This window comes from Ambystoma mexicanum, chromosome 2p (genome assembly GCF_040938575.1).
Source record: "Ambystoma mexicanum isolate Mex_15411 chromosome 2p, UKY_AmexF1_1, whole genome shotgun sequence".
NCBI lineage: Eukaryota > Metazoa > Chordata > Amphibia > Caudata > Ambystomatidae > Ambystoma > Ambystoma mexicanum.
In genome coordinates this window covers 578189989-578205261 of record NC_090923.1, presented here as the reverse complement: position 1 = coordinate 578205261, position 15273 = coordinate 578189989, and the positions used below count along the sequence as shown (strand labels likewise).

The window sequence follows — 15273 nt, the reverse complement described above, 5'->3', positions numbered from 1 at the left end:
GAAAGGAACCTCCTCCAGGGTACAGATTAGGCATAGTTTCGTAGTGAAGATCCTGGACCATTCGGTGTTCCAAAGTTGTATCGTTTTGCAACCAGACGGAATGCCAAATGCAGGGTTAACATTGCCACTTCTATACTGTGTGTAATCATGTCTCACAGCTACCTATGAAAGGCAAATTGACTGTCATAGTATCACAACAGAACATACATATACATAGTATATTCTACCATTGCTGCCATATTTAGGAACACATGGTCAGTTTTTCTGAGTTTTTTTTCTTCCAAGAATGATGCCATCAAAAGACTAATGGTCTTGAAGAGAAGCACACCTGTGTCACTAAAAAGAAAATATAACAGTGGTGGGCAGCAGTGCGCGGGTGAGGATGAGGCTTTATGCTGGATATGCCGCACATCTGTGCGTTGGTGTCTCATAGTGTTTATTTATTTCTTGGGAATTTGTAGCGCGCTACACAATTGCTTCCGACTTCCAAGAGAAAGAAAAGGTTAGTGGCATGCGGAATTTACATTTTATGTACAGAAAACACAAATAACTCTCTATAAGGAAATAGAAATTGAAGATGATGAGCTATACTCCTTTACACGAGCCTCCTTTGGACCCACAACCCTCCTCGAACCCCCAGACTCGCTTTTTCCGTTCCTCGGGTCTCTACTAGTCAAAGCCCAGCAAACTCACCCACGAGCAAAATGAAATACAGAGAACCTCAGTCGATTTCCTTCCAGATACTAATGTTTAATTCGACATCACACAGCGATGAGTGACTGGGAAAGGAGCAAATAAGAAAAAGAAGATACACAGCAAATATTTACATCAAACGTACAGAATTACTCGGAGGGGTGTTTTCCGTAAGCCTGAAAACATGCGATTACATTATGTACATGAAAGTTACCCCTCAGGTCACTTGGTACAGACTTTTTCTTTTGAATCCTGCTTTTCCCTGCATATAGTTACTGTTTTTTCTCTTTCGGTCCACTTTTTTTTAAAACATATAATCACAATAGAGGAGCGCGGCAACTTTCTCTCATTTTAAAGTTACAGGATGGCAGAGGTTAAAACACCTTTTACAGGAGAATACACGGCCAACGGCACAGACTATACATTTTTTGCTCAATTCTCTGTACAAATACATAGCATTCAAATGGGATATTTACATAGGAGCAGGATGGCTGGTGCTTTAAAAATGATAGCATTTTATTCTCGTGAACCCGCATCTCTCCCCCACACACACTCGCCCTCCCATGCGTCTCTCTCTTTCCTCAATCCTATTGAGAGTGGCTTCCTGCGGCATTGGTTTGATCACATGGTGTTGGTGAGATTGCGCACCGTGCTTCGATGAATGAGTGACTAGCTTACCCAGAGCCTGAGATCTCTCCAACCAAGGCCAAACTCAAGAACTCTGTCACACCCCCATGTCTGAAGTCATAGGGGCAAGGTTGCACAGTAACCTTTGCCCCCAGATGCTTGTTGGACTTCAGGCTTCGAAATGTGACTCCAACTGCAGGGGACAGATCGCTTAGGATGGATACAAAGATCTGATGAGAATTGGGTCACTCAAGGCCAAGAGATAGTCTTCACCTGTGGTGGTATTTTCGCCCCGTGCCCTTTGTAATGAGGACATATTAAAGATATTTGGGCCAATATGGTATACTCTGCTGACCAACTAGCCCATCGCGTTGTGCCCTAGGCAGCTGCTTAGAATTGCATTGTAGAAGCGTCCCTGGTTGCATGCAGGCAAAGTGCAAACAGCAGCGGGCACTGCACGCTATTGGAACCAAACCATCCGCAGCAGTAATGGAGGCAGGCCAAACTGCCAGAAGGAACCAGGGACTCTCCGTGTGGCACCAGTCAATACCACTTCACTACTTTATGAATGGCCGAGAGTGCACAACAATGTGAACGAAGGCCCGCGGGGCGACCACGCCAGACCCCTCATAAGCCATCACTAATGTGTAGATTTCAGCGGAAGAGCTTTTGGAGTAAACCTGTCACAGGTTCCGCTTATTGAGATCTACGAATGAAGTCAAAATGGCTTTGACGCCAATGATGATTAAATACTGAAAATGGTGACCTGGCTGGGCTGTAATCTTAACCCCCATGCATGGATTGAGTACAATTGCAAGATCCAATCCATCTGTATCTACTTTCCTCTTTTCATTCACAGAGAACTAAAAATATGCGTTATATATTAAAAAAAGGAGTCATAATGTGCAACGTCTACATCCAGAACCCATGGGTTATCCATGTCAGAGACATCAAGTTGAACTTGGCGTGGGTGATTGCAGAAAACGTCAGGACACCGGCAGGATCATGGAGCCAGAATATCTAAACTTTGCCCTTGTCACAAAAATGAAGCAAAATAATTTAATACCAATTTTGTTGCTTAGGAAATGCAAACTGGAGCAAACAGGCGTTGTTCTAATCTGTATTATCTAAAAATGTTTGTACCAGGGCAAAAATAAATGTATAAAGAACATGTGTTGTTACGCAGTAAACATAGCACAAAAAAAGTATTCATTTTCACCCTATTGCAAAGGTTTTTAGATACAAAGGATTGAGAGAGAACCTGATTGGTCCATTCTGTATTACTTAAACAACCTGATTGGTCCATTCTGTATTACTTAAACAGAAAAACTGGTGCCAAATCCATTTGCCCAATTTTTAGCACCAATGCAAATGTTAGATCATGTGGTCCCTGGAAGATAAAATAGCACTGTACAGAGCCAATTCACAATGCGATTTGTACTATTCACTTGAACGGACAGTTCACTCAGGCGATTCTGAAATTAAATCGGTACATTCCAAAGCTGTTTATTCTTGTACTTTGCCCAAAACAGAAAAACCCCATTTCGAGGAATGTCTGGGGTGTACATGGTGCATTCATGAGGCAATTCGCGATTAATAGGGAGATGCGCTCAGAAAGCCGCCCCCCCCCCCCGCAGAAGCCAGCCTCTGAACCAGGTGCAACATGCCATAGCGTGCCATGCAGTGGCACACATAATGGTCCTCATCACGACCCAGGCGGTAAGTTACCGCCTGGGCCGTGACTTTACCACCATGGCGTAAACTACGTTTACGCCATGGTGGTTGGCGGACTTACCGCCCCATTCGGACCTTGGCGGGGCGGTAAGTCCCCAATCCCCATTTACCCTTCCCCATTCCCATTTTTGCCCCATAGGGCATAATGGGAGTGGGGAAGGCGTTAATTACGCCACCGTAAATTACGGTGGCGTAATTAACTCCATGGTCCCTTAGCGCCATGGATTTTAACACCTGCTAAAAGCAGGTGTTAAATTCGCCATGGCGCTAAGGGACCTCGTACTCAGGCGGTAAGGGTCGGCGCTGTTTACGGCGCCGTGAACCCCTTACCGCCTGGGTCGTAATGAGGCCCAATGTCTGAATTGGCCAAATCACAGAGGCGTCTCAGCGCCGGGTTTTAAAAGAAGACATTTTAAGACTGTGCTTGGACTCCAGAATCCTGTTAGCACTGTCTCTCAGATAATGTGTGCTCTGGATTGTTCTACAGCAACCTGGAAGTGAATTATCTGCCTATCACACTTCATAGTGATCTGCCTTTCCCACATTTTCAATTAGAGCTCCTTTTAGACGTTGCAAGGTAATTTAAGACATTAGGATCACTGGCCCTCATTAAAACCTTGGCGGAGATCCATGGTGCTATTTGCACCATGGTCCATGGCGCTAAGCTGCCAACTCCGCCATGGTGGTTGGCGGACTTACCGCCCCATTCCGACCTTGGCGGGGCGGTAAGTCCCCAATCCCCATTTACCCTTCCCCATTCCCATTTTTGCCCCATAGCGTATAATGGGAGTGGGGAAGGCGTTAATTACGCCACCGTAAATTACGGTGGCGTAATTAACAACAAGGTCCCTTAGCGCCATGGATTTTACCGCCTGCAAAAAGCAGGCGTAAAAATCACCATGGCGCTACGGGAACTCGTACTCAGGCGGAAAGGGGCGCCATGGTTTACGCCGGCGTAAACCCCTTTCCGCCAGGGTCGTAATGAGGGCCACTATGTTTTTCTTCCTTGTAAAAAAAATATTATTGGATGGTCACCTGCAGATGCATTGCAATGTGTTCCTCTGATGCATTTAAACTGTCATACATTTGAAGCATATCTTCACTATTCTAAACGCAGTGAACTCATTTTTGTGAGACTAATACGTGCAACACAGCCGCCTGTGCACAAAGAACACATGTAACTTCATTTTTATATACCTCAAAAATGCCCTCTTTGGAAGGAATTTGCTGATTTTGACTAGAGAAATGATCAATTTGAACTGTTCCCTTTTGCTGTCCTGCTTAAAAATGTTATGTTCATATGCATATTTTGTTAGGGAGTTAGGTCCTGTCTATCTTTCTGACTCAAAATAATCATCTTTCCAACTTGGTAAAGTCTGACTCAACATCAATGTGCTTCACAAGGGTCGCCACAAGAGATCTGTGTAGTCAAACAGGATGCAGAGGGTGTCTCTGACCCTCTCCCATGTAAATGCACTTTGTGCCCCTCACCCTTGCATAGTTTTAGTGTTTTGAAAAATAGATTTTGAGAAGTGCTGAATGTTAAAAGAGTGCCTGCCCAACAGGGTCTGCCTTTTTGTTCTCCAGGAATGTTCAATTGCAAAACGAGGAGCAATGGAACCTTGCTGTTGAAGCAGGCTGCCACCCTTGTGCCATTTCCCACTTCCTACATGGCAGTTACAGCCCCTTATGAAAATGCAAAGTGCAAGCAAATGCCCACACAGCCATAGTCTTTACTCCGATTTGTATGTACAGCAGGTGACCCGCAAGCTTAACCACCAGCGCTGTTCTCGTTAATCGCTCCAACTACAGTTACTCACTCCAACTACAATAGTGATTCGATGCCAGGACCTTGCGCTTTAGAGCATGTCCTTCCCATCAGCAACATCCACACATCCGTTCTTCATCTCTCACATTCTCTGACACATCTTTGGCTCCACCGCTTACACGTTTGACCTCCATTAGGGCCACTTCTCTTTATGCATAAACAATCCCTCTAATAGTCAGGGAGCGCTGGTGAGAAAATCAACACTTTTGGTCCAACCCTGCTTACTGCCCTTTTCTGTACCCACGCAAAAGCATCCCAAATCTTATCGGAGGATGACCTCTCACACCCATAGGTGGGGCACTGCAGGAGAGATTAGGCTCCACCTTCCCCCTCCCCCCTCCCTCTAGCTTTAACAGTAAAAAATACATTTTAAAAAAATAGAAAGGAAAGGCTTGAACCAAAGGTTTCCGCCCTACCCAAATGATATCAAGAAAAGCAGCGACATGGCATGCGCGCACAACGTCAGTACACACGCCACATATGAGCTTAACAGCGTTAGAATCTGAAGGGTGATCCTCTGGGCATAGAAATCAAAAGTGGATTAGAATAGAAAAGCCCCTTGCTGAATGGAATTATGTCAGCCAACTTTGAGCCAATATTTTTCAATTTAGTTCATTGGTGGTAAGAGCTTTTCATGGAATACAAAAGAAAATCAGGCTTTAAAAAAAAAAAAAAAAGAAAGTTTGAGCAAACGAAATTCATGATTAACGATACTTAAGAAGTATTTAAAATCGTTAAAAAAATGTTTTATGTGTAAAGATACTTGTGCTTCTGAAAAACAAAAGAGAAACCAATTGAAAGGTGGATGTCTCATGCCAGTGAGTAACGGTTTGTAGGTCTATTAACATACCATTAAACTAAAACTCAGAGTTCCAGATTTTGAACTCCTACGAGGCATGAATCCATTTACTACATGAGCAATTTGGAGAATTTAAGAATTTTTTTATCACATTAACTTGAAAATTACTTGTGCAAGATGACCATCATGCCACTATGGTACTTGCCATTCTATTCCTCCTTGAATTGCTCACCCTTTTGGATTCCTTCAACACTCCCTTTCCTGATTTCTAATCTTGGACCAACTTGTCCCTGGGCTTTCCTGCCCAACTTCCCCCATCTGGTTCACAGTCAGTCTTTGTGGTGTCTACTGCTCACCCACACCATGCTCCCAGGCCACCCTTGCCTGCTCCTCCTTGCAGCTAGAGGTGGTGCTCTGGCAGGATTTGCGTGACCGAGGACGCCTCCGGATCTCCTCCTCTTGTGGTCCACACTCCTGGTGTTCACTGCAAGAGCTCCGTGAGTGGTATGGTTTAGGTGGTAGTGCTGGGGGATCAGGAATATCTGGGGGGAGGACACCTGTGGGTGCTGAGTGGCTACGACATGGTGGTACTTTCATAGATTCCAGAACGTCGGGCTCAGAATGACTGTAGCGTACAGGAAGGTAGGCAGTCTCTAGGTCTTCCTCTGCATTCCAAGCCTGGCTGGGGACAGAATCCATGGTTTCTGTGCGTGGCGGTGGCTCAGAAGAGTGACCAAAATTGCTCTCGCTCAAAGACGATACACCACTGCTTGCGCTGCCAGACAATGTAGAGTTACTTCCATCCAGACCAGACTGGGGACTGGTGGGCGAGGCAGGGATGGGGTGCAGTGGTGACTGTAGGAAGAAGACAAACATGTTAATCTTCGTGAAAAAAGATACAATAGATTGAAAGAAGGTAGATGAATGCATCTGAAATATCGAGGACAGAAAGAAGAGCGAAAAGCAAAGTGAGATGAAAGAAGGCACTCTATGAAATGCAATGAAAGTAATAAATAAGCAGAAGTTGGCAATATAGAGGGTCAAGGTGAAGGGGAACAGGCAATTAGAGTTCCAGAGAAATAATCGCATGAATCGGTTGAGGATAGGGCATGTGGGGCTGAATGACTGTCTGTTTCGAGTGGGGAAGCGTGAGTCGAGGGACTGTGCAGTGTGTGGGGTGCCTGAGACGGTGGGACATTTTTTGCTTAGGTGTGAGAGACATGTTGAAGAGAAAGAATTGATGAGGGTTCGGTTGACTGCGCTAGGTGTGGCTGAGCTGAGTGGGAGGGCTTTGCTGGGAGGTGACGGGGTGAGAGGCAGGAGGAGGAGCAGTGTGATGTTGGATTTTATGAGGCAGACGGGGCGGTGGGAGGAGTTGTGAGTTTATGTGAGCTAAGTATTGATTGGTGGGTCTGGTGAACATCATCCTTTAGGATGGGGAAGCGCCTGTGTGGGTACGCCCACGCCTCCGATAATTGAGAAGAAGAAATAATCGCATGTGCATGGTAGATCAAAAGGTGAGATTAAGTAAAAATGGAGGTTCTGATAAAAAACAATGAAGAACTCGAGTGAGAGCAAAATAGATGAAAGGTACAGGATACATTTTAAATTCACAAATACTTGCATAATTGCACAAACGTTGCCACATTTATTTCCAATGGAGAGATTGGGAAACTTTATGCAAAGGTCGGTTCATCAGGAAAAGTAAGAGAAGGAATCTGAACATGGATTTGATTAAGAAAGGTAGACCATCTGTTACAAGAAAGGCGTAGAATGCGTAGAGAAGAGAGACACTGACTGAAAACAAATCAGGGAAAAGAATGAAATTGAAGAGTATAGAAATGCCATTAGAAGGGACACAGGGAAGACAAGGAAAAGCAAGCAATGTACAGCACGTTTTATATCGCTAGTGTCATGGTTTTATTTACATTGATTGGTACCTTAAATACACTTTAAAACATGTGAAATTGTTTTTTATACTAAAGTTTTAAGAAAGGGTGGATTTTGGGAAATTATATTTACTCAGGAATTTAAACAAAGTTGGTAATGACTGTCAACAAGTTATAAATAAAACAATTTCTTTTAAAATGCTTGGAATTGTTTGTTAAAAAGGTATTCATATTTTGGTTCATTACAACTCCTCAATAACTATAGAAAAGATGGCACTGGTGTTTGAGATTATAAAATGTTTTCAGGACTTTAATAAAAACTCTATTTATAAACTCAAACAAAATCATTGCTGAAAAAGTCTTAAAATAACGTATACATTTGGCAGCAAGGGGGAAACAGGCAGCATTGTGCTATTTTTGGGGTTTTTATTCCAGGCTCCGCTGGCATTTGCATGGTATCTTGGTGCCCACAAATAAATATCATCTCTTTAATAGCCCACTGCACTGCCGCTTCAAAGGTATTTAACACCTGACGTATTCATAAGAGTGGCACCAGCAATAATACTGCTTAATATCGGTAGAATACTGGCAGATCACATAGAGAATGTCAAATAGAACAAGTTCTCCAAACATTTATTTTCGTTTTTTTTCTCCATTCAAAGCAGGACAAAAAATGCACGGGGACACTGAAAGGGGTGAAAATGTTGGCATCTATGTTATCCACCTTTTCGAGGCATTACTGTTTTACAGAAATGGTATGATCCCCTGCTGTAAATAACTTATTTTCATCCTCATGTTTTAATTATTCCTTCCAAATTTACCGAAAGACATTTTTTTCGTTTTTAAGGGAGTTGTGTTCATTTAAAGATAAAATATATTTGTATGTTTATCCCTCTTCATTTTTTGGACATAATGTTTTTTGTTTTTTTTAATGCTAGAACATTATATAATGTTGTCTGTCATGCGGTAGTCTGTCAGGTTTTATGTCATATTTGCAATTGCATGCAGCTTTGTGCAAGGCTGAAAGGTGATGTGAAACTGCAGGGAGGTGGCGTGATGCATTTCCCAAACACCCAAATAAATGAATAGGAATCTGTTATGGGGACAGGAGAGCTCCAGGAAGACAGTAATGCCCCAAGAACTGCAAGCAGCAGCATTCAAAATGTTAAACTATCCGTCCTACAGTCCGAAGCAGTGCATTGCAGTAGATATACAGGAGGACTGGTTTATACCAAACAGTCAGGAGTTCATCATAGAAATGGTTGTACATTGCACCACATGTCAAAGTTTTAGTACAGGGATGACACTACAGACGTTACGGGGCACATTGCCCTGCCCTACTGGGCAGTTCCGTGAATTACACACAGATTATGCTGATACGGGTGAACGTTGCAATGGCTCCAGATACCTCATAATAGTGGTTTGCCCTTTCTCCAGGTGGGTGGAAGCAAGGCCTTGCGCACTTCCGGATGCCAAATGTGCTGCTCGATTCTTGGTACTCAAGGTCTTCCCTCGAAGGGGTATGTGCGAGGTTTTAAGGTCAGACAATGGCACACATTTTTTCAATGCACTGTTTCAGCACGTCACAGCACTACTTGGCATTAAGCACCAGATGTGTTCAATTTCCAACCAACAGTTCAGTGACATTGTGGAAAGGATCAACAGGCTCTTCAAAAGCAAATTGTCCAAATTGTATACCACGTTGAAGAAGAACTGGGTGCACTACTTGCCCCTGGCCCTCTTCACTCTACGTACACAGCCCAGCAAAGACCACCATTTGTCACATCATAAGGTGGGCAGTGGTCGGCGTATGCACACCACCATATCCCCTGTAAGAAAAGCTTCAAACGCAAATAAGGCAGCAGCGGCGTTAAATGATGACTTCTAGGAGTATTTGACCACACTAGCGTGGGCAATTAAATGTGTCTCCCGACAGATAGCACCTTCCAGAATTGAGACAATAGACAGACGGGACGTAACTACCACGACAGCAACAGATCCTGAGTGTATGATGTTAGCTCCATATTCCTCTTTTTTTGGGAGCTCTTTCTCTCTCTCTCTTTCTCTCTCTCTCTCTCTCTTTCTCTCTCCCTACCTCTTTTTCTTCCTCTCCCTCTTTCTCTCTCTTCCTCTCTCCTTTTCCTCCTCCCTCTTTCTCTCTCTCTCTTTTCCTTCCTCCATCACTCTCTCTTTTTCTTCCTCCCTCCATCTTTCTCTCTCTCTCTCTTTTTTCTTCCTCCCTCTCGATCCTGCTCGCTCTCTCTCCCTGTGTAACAGTATGTCTTGTACATCTCTCCTTTTCTTTGTTTTGTGTGTTTTTGCTTCTATTTCAGGAGAGATGATGAATCCCATGACTGTAAATAATTGTTCGTTAAGTACTGATCCGAAGTGTAAATGCAAAAATGACAATATATGGGCCTATGCTTACTATTGTGGGATGACCATTGTTGCAGGACTATGTATGATATTGATGGCACTATTGGGGCTTTATTGCGAGAATATGTTATAGGGGGAGGTCCTATATAGTGGGGGAATGGGACTGTATATTTAAAAGGGACAGTGCATATACATGTTAATAATGTTAGTGGATTTACATATATTAGTAGCAACATGAATGCTAACAATAACAATGGGAATGAATATAGGAGTAACAATAGTGTTGATATAAGTGTTAGTGATGATTATAAATGGTACAATACAATAGCAAGAGTATTTGCAAAACTGGCAATAAGGATAGCAGTTGAAAGTTTATTTCCAGCAAGTCGAGGATTGTTTAATAATTCAAAACAATATGATGTTATTTTCAATAGCACTTTTAAAGCTGGCACCCCTGACAGTGTGTATAGAATAATGAAAAGGGAAATGATACATATCAAGGGTTGGGTTTGGATGCGATTGAGGATGTACGCCGTCTCGAGTTTACCAACTCCTGGTATACTGACATGAGTGACGTGGGAAGAAACGTTGTGAATGGAAGCTGTTATGTTTGTTCACTCTTTCGACATGCGTCAGGGGCTCCTAAGGTGTTAGTACTCCAAGAAGTCCCAGTTATAGAGGCACAATGCCTAGTTCATCTTGTGCTATGCAGAATAAAAGGAACGTTCCAGGCAAACAGTGTGCAACTGCAATTGGTGGGTCCAGAGCTTGTGAAGTGCAATGACAATCCAAACAACATCAAGTGTGTGGAGTTACCCTATTTGATGGAGAAAGGACATAAACATGTTGATAACAAATGGCAGAACACCACACTACCTTGCCTGGCAGAAGGACTGGTAAGATATAATAAGGATATGAAAGCACAAGTGGATAATTTTGTTGCACAAATATGGACAGATCATATCACAAAGCTGATGTGGATTGCAACAATGGAAAAGCTGGTACGAGTGCGCAGGGAAGAAGTATATGGACTGTGCTTTCGCAGCTAGGGTACAGCCTTTGTCGGCTTGAACAAACGTTGCAATAAGACTCTCCTGATTGCATATATGAAGAATGTAATGGCAGTCATATTGGATTACTACTGGGTCTGTGGCCAACAAGCTTACTTGCACCTCCCGCCATCATGAAGGGGCTGTTGGTCCCTAGCCACACTGCACTCAGCGCTATTAGTCCCAGAAGAACACCTGAAGTGGGAAAACTGGCTGCCGAGGAACGAACTGGCGCCCCCATATTCGAAAGAAAGAAAAGAAAAACCTTGTGTCCACACAAGAGCTCCACATCCTGCCAGAGAAAGGACAGTTCCAGCAACTAAAGAGGATGAAAAGATTGAATTACATATCTAAAGACTCTTCTGCATAACTTGCTGAAATACCAGAAGAATACAGGCTTTTCAGCTAAGCAGAATCCTTTTTTGCATCTCTACTCTTGCTGGGAGTGCAGGTCACAGCAAATGCCAAGTGGTTGCAAATCGTATGCTGGGAGCTGGTCCAGGGGATGGGGGATGCATCTATATGACTCACCTGAGGAATACGGGCATAGGGGGGAGAGTTTGCGGTCAGTATGAAGGGTGTGGGTACCAATAAAGGGAACACAGCCATACATGGTAGCAGAGAGGAGACAGCGGGAGTGCTGAGGTTTCAAGCAGTTTGTTGCTGTAGAAGTAATGAAAGGGAAGAATGATGGGAAGGGGGCGACCCCACCTATGTGCTTTAGAGTAAGGCAAGAGGCATTCGAAGCACTATGATGGGTCAGGGGGGAGGGGATATGGTGGTAGGACCCCATCCCAATATAATCACCCACATAGTATAGCCCAAGGGCACGAGCAAGACTGCCATTTTGTATAGATGTTAGTGTATTCTGTGTAGATGTTAGTGTAAAGACTGGAGGGGGTGTCTGTACTTCTGCTCTCTATATGGTAGAGGAGAGGCACATAGGGCCCCAGCCAAGATTCTCTATTATTGGTAACGTAGTCGAGTAATCAAGGCCTAGCTTCTCAGGAGGTGATGCGGGCTGGTTCTTAAGTACAGTGTAGTCCCCAAGCCCCCACAAAGGAATGTCCACACACTGTATCGGTTAAAACACAGTCTTTATATAATTAATATGCAAGGTTATGTACACTATCACAATAACTCACTTTGTGCTCAGGAAATCAACAATGGTAAATATATACAGTTCTACAGGGGTACCACAACTATTATCAGATCTCATTAAAGTGCATCAACTATACTGTCAAAATGTCACACAGATCAATAAAGAGGAAACCAGCAGTAGAGGGAGGAAGGAAAGCAAGATGGTTGAACAATTGGCAGAATGCTGGCCCCGTACCAATAGACACAGTTCTGAGTGGAGATTCCCCCCACCTGGGCAACCTGTAGAATAAAGATACAAGCCCAGTCCATATATTGTTCACACTAGACTTCCCAATAGTTCTGCAACCCCAAAGTACCTGGCGTTGTAGCGTTCCTCAGCGGGGAATCGACAGCCCTTCTTGAGTGCCCTCCCTTTAAGGCAGGAGTCACGGGTCGTCGAACGTCCGATGGGGAGCAGGGTGAGCTACGACAGTGAAGTGGCAGCTTCGTTCCTAGCGGTGCTCGTTGACGGGGAAGCGTAAATGTCCTGCAAGGAAGAGGCGTGTGGGGCACCTCGCTGTCGATTGTTCTGGACCGCAAAGAGTTTGAAGAACTGTGGCCCAGCAAGGGTGTTTATTCGTCGGCGTCTCTGTGGTCTTTGGGTAGTGGGAAACCCACCGGTGGATGCTCCTCGGTGCAACAACGGTCAGGCCTTCTCCAGCGGGATAAGGCAGCGGCGATGCGGACGAGAGCATCCTTGGATTTGAAAGTTCTTAGGCAAACAGGAGCACGGCGGCTCTGGTCGGCGACAGGGGTCGGCGACAGTGGCGGACAACAGTCCGGGCGCTTCTCTTTGTGATTCTGCGACAGTCCCCATCTCGGGTCGGCAGCCTGTCGAAGGTCTGTCTACCAGGGAGCTTTGGCAAAGATCTGCTGGTGCACGATGGTCCCTCGTAGCTCGGGAAGAGGGCGCCTTACCAGGTCCTCCCTGGGTCAGTCCTTGGAGGCACAGCAGCTTTCAGATTGTGAAGGAAAGCAACAGCAATTCTTCTCGTCCAGCAGGGCTTCAAGGTCAAACTTCAGTTTCTCCAGTTACTCGTCGTAGTAGACTTCAGCTTCTGAACATGATTCCCAGCAGTGAGAGGTCCCCAGATATACTTTTGATCTCCCACTCATTCCGCTGGTTCATACTCAAGCATCCAATCACGGCGAAGGGCATTCATCCAGGCAGGCAGAAAATCAGGCAGACAGTGCATTCAGGCTATTCACTTCTCTCCAGACACTCACAACAAGTTATGTGTATTGGGACAAGTACCAAGCCATTCAACACTCCACACTGCATTCATACCAGTTTCAGGCAGGGCTGTCTCAGTCATTGTGTCAAACACCAGATACTAGACACCCGCAACATAGAATGCGTATTCGTCACACACTCTATTCACCCAGGTCCCACCCACAGACGTACCCACAACATACAGTCGCTGGGAAGGCTCCAGCCAGTCTGGTCAGCACTTCCCCACACTACCATATACAGAACTTCCACCCAACAGCCAGTTAGGGGGAAGGGACAGAGTCAGGGCTTCCCGGGACTTCGGGAAGATCAAGGTAACACGCGATGGAAGGCATGGGGGCCATTTTGTCTCCATCAGGAATCTACCGATTCCAATGACAGGGTGTCATGATCACAGATAAGGGTTCCTTAATTGCCCCTAAAAGGAATTGGTCTTCTGCTCATCACTGTTGGTTAAGGGGAAAGACAGTTAGGGCACTGAAAGGGCATAGATAATCACTTCCTGACTCTCACACATGGCCGCCTAGTTTATTCCGGATTGCGAGCAAGGTTGGTCTAGTTGTCACAGCTCTGCTTCTATTTAAGCCCCTTCCACCGACTGTTCCGCGCTTCGCGTTCCGATTGTTTCAGTCAACGCTTACCGCGGTTCACTCATCTGTTCCAGTTACTTCCCCTTCATCCAGTATTCGTAGTTTATAGCATTCTTTGTGCCTTCTGTGATATCCCATGTCTTTTGCAGCCTTAGGTGTGAACGGTGTTTGTCCCCGAGAGTTCTGTGTTTTTTATTATCACAGTAGCATTCCTCACACGTAACTCCCACTTCCAGTCAGAAGCTTCAAAACCGCAAGTATTGGTTTTCGTTTACACTGTTGCCAAGTGAATTGTGCCTTTTCATTGATATCCACACATTTGTGCTTGAATTATTCGCTCGCTGTAGGAAGTAGGCTCCCGCTCTCTCAGTGACAGGAGTTAGCCGTTGTTTGTGTACATAGGTAGCAGCACTATTGTGCTCGCAGTGTTTCTGCCCTCAGTGTAAGGAGTTACATTTTAGAGCTCAGCACTTAATAAAAAGCGGCAAGGGAGTGCCGTAGTTTTCTCATTCATCTCCTTCTACATACGCCATTAGCCATCGTATATTAGCTTTCCTGACCCTCGTCTAGTGGCCAGTGGGGCTCCACTGGGCCACAGGTATACTCATCAAATTTTTAGGCAGTATTATTCCTTATTGTCTTTTCTGTGGCATTATTGTTTTTTGGCGCAGATTATTGTTCCAGGTGCATAGTTGTTTTACACAGGTTGGCGACCCCCCCATTTCCCGCCATTGAAGACTTCCATTAATTCCACTCTACAGAACTTGCACCCCTGCACAGATGCAGGGTGGATAGCTCATCCAAAAAATAAATAAGGTAAAGATAGAGAATAATTTAGAAGGTGTTTTGTATTATTACAGTGTTGAGTACATTAGCTGTATTGTCAGGTTGCAGATTCTCTCACACCTCCCCTAAGGAAATTCTGTGTTGTTTTTAGGGAGTCCTAGATTGGGAAGTTGAGGAGAGTGTAGGTGCATCGCAATCTGAGGAGAAGAGTCAATGTGAAGTGGTTCCAATCGTGTGTGTCCCCGCAGAGTTAAGGTAAGCCTTACACAGGGCCTGGGCAAACCAAAATGGAGGACACCCAGGGCACCAGTCAATTCAGCACAGAGCTGCCACCAGCCCATACTCTGCTCTGTGGTTGACACACAGGTGCCCAAAAACATACACTAGGGGCACAGGGTTCCACCCCTACCCATGGGTGCCATAAGGGTATCCCATGGGTCTGTTCACCAAAACCAAAGGAGAGAGCTGCACCGCCAGGAGTCCCACATGAACTCCTGTGTGGAAAACATGGCAGAACACATGATAAAAAGT

At 44.8% G+C, this 15273-nt stretch overlaps 1 protein-coding gene across 4 annotated transcripts in view; it reads right to left on the bottom strand.

The window, feature by feature from the left end:
- Positions 1 to 725: 725 nt before the first annotated feature.
- The window catches only part of DOCK3 (dedicator of cytokinesis 3), a 2582899-nt gene continuing 2568351 nt past the window's right edge, over positions 726 to 15273 (bottom strand). For all 4 annotated transcript variants that reach the window (XM_069644069.1, XM_069644070.1, XM_069644071.1 and 1 more), the window contains one exon: positions 726 to 6536. In XM_069644069.1, the coding sequence (XP_069500170.1) occupies positions 6027 to 6536 (510 nt within the window). In that variant the 3' untranslated portion in view covers positions 726 to 6026. The remainder of the gene's footprint in view (positions 6537 to 15273) is intronic.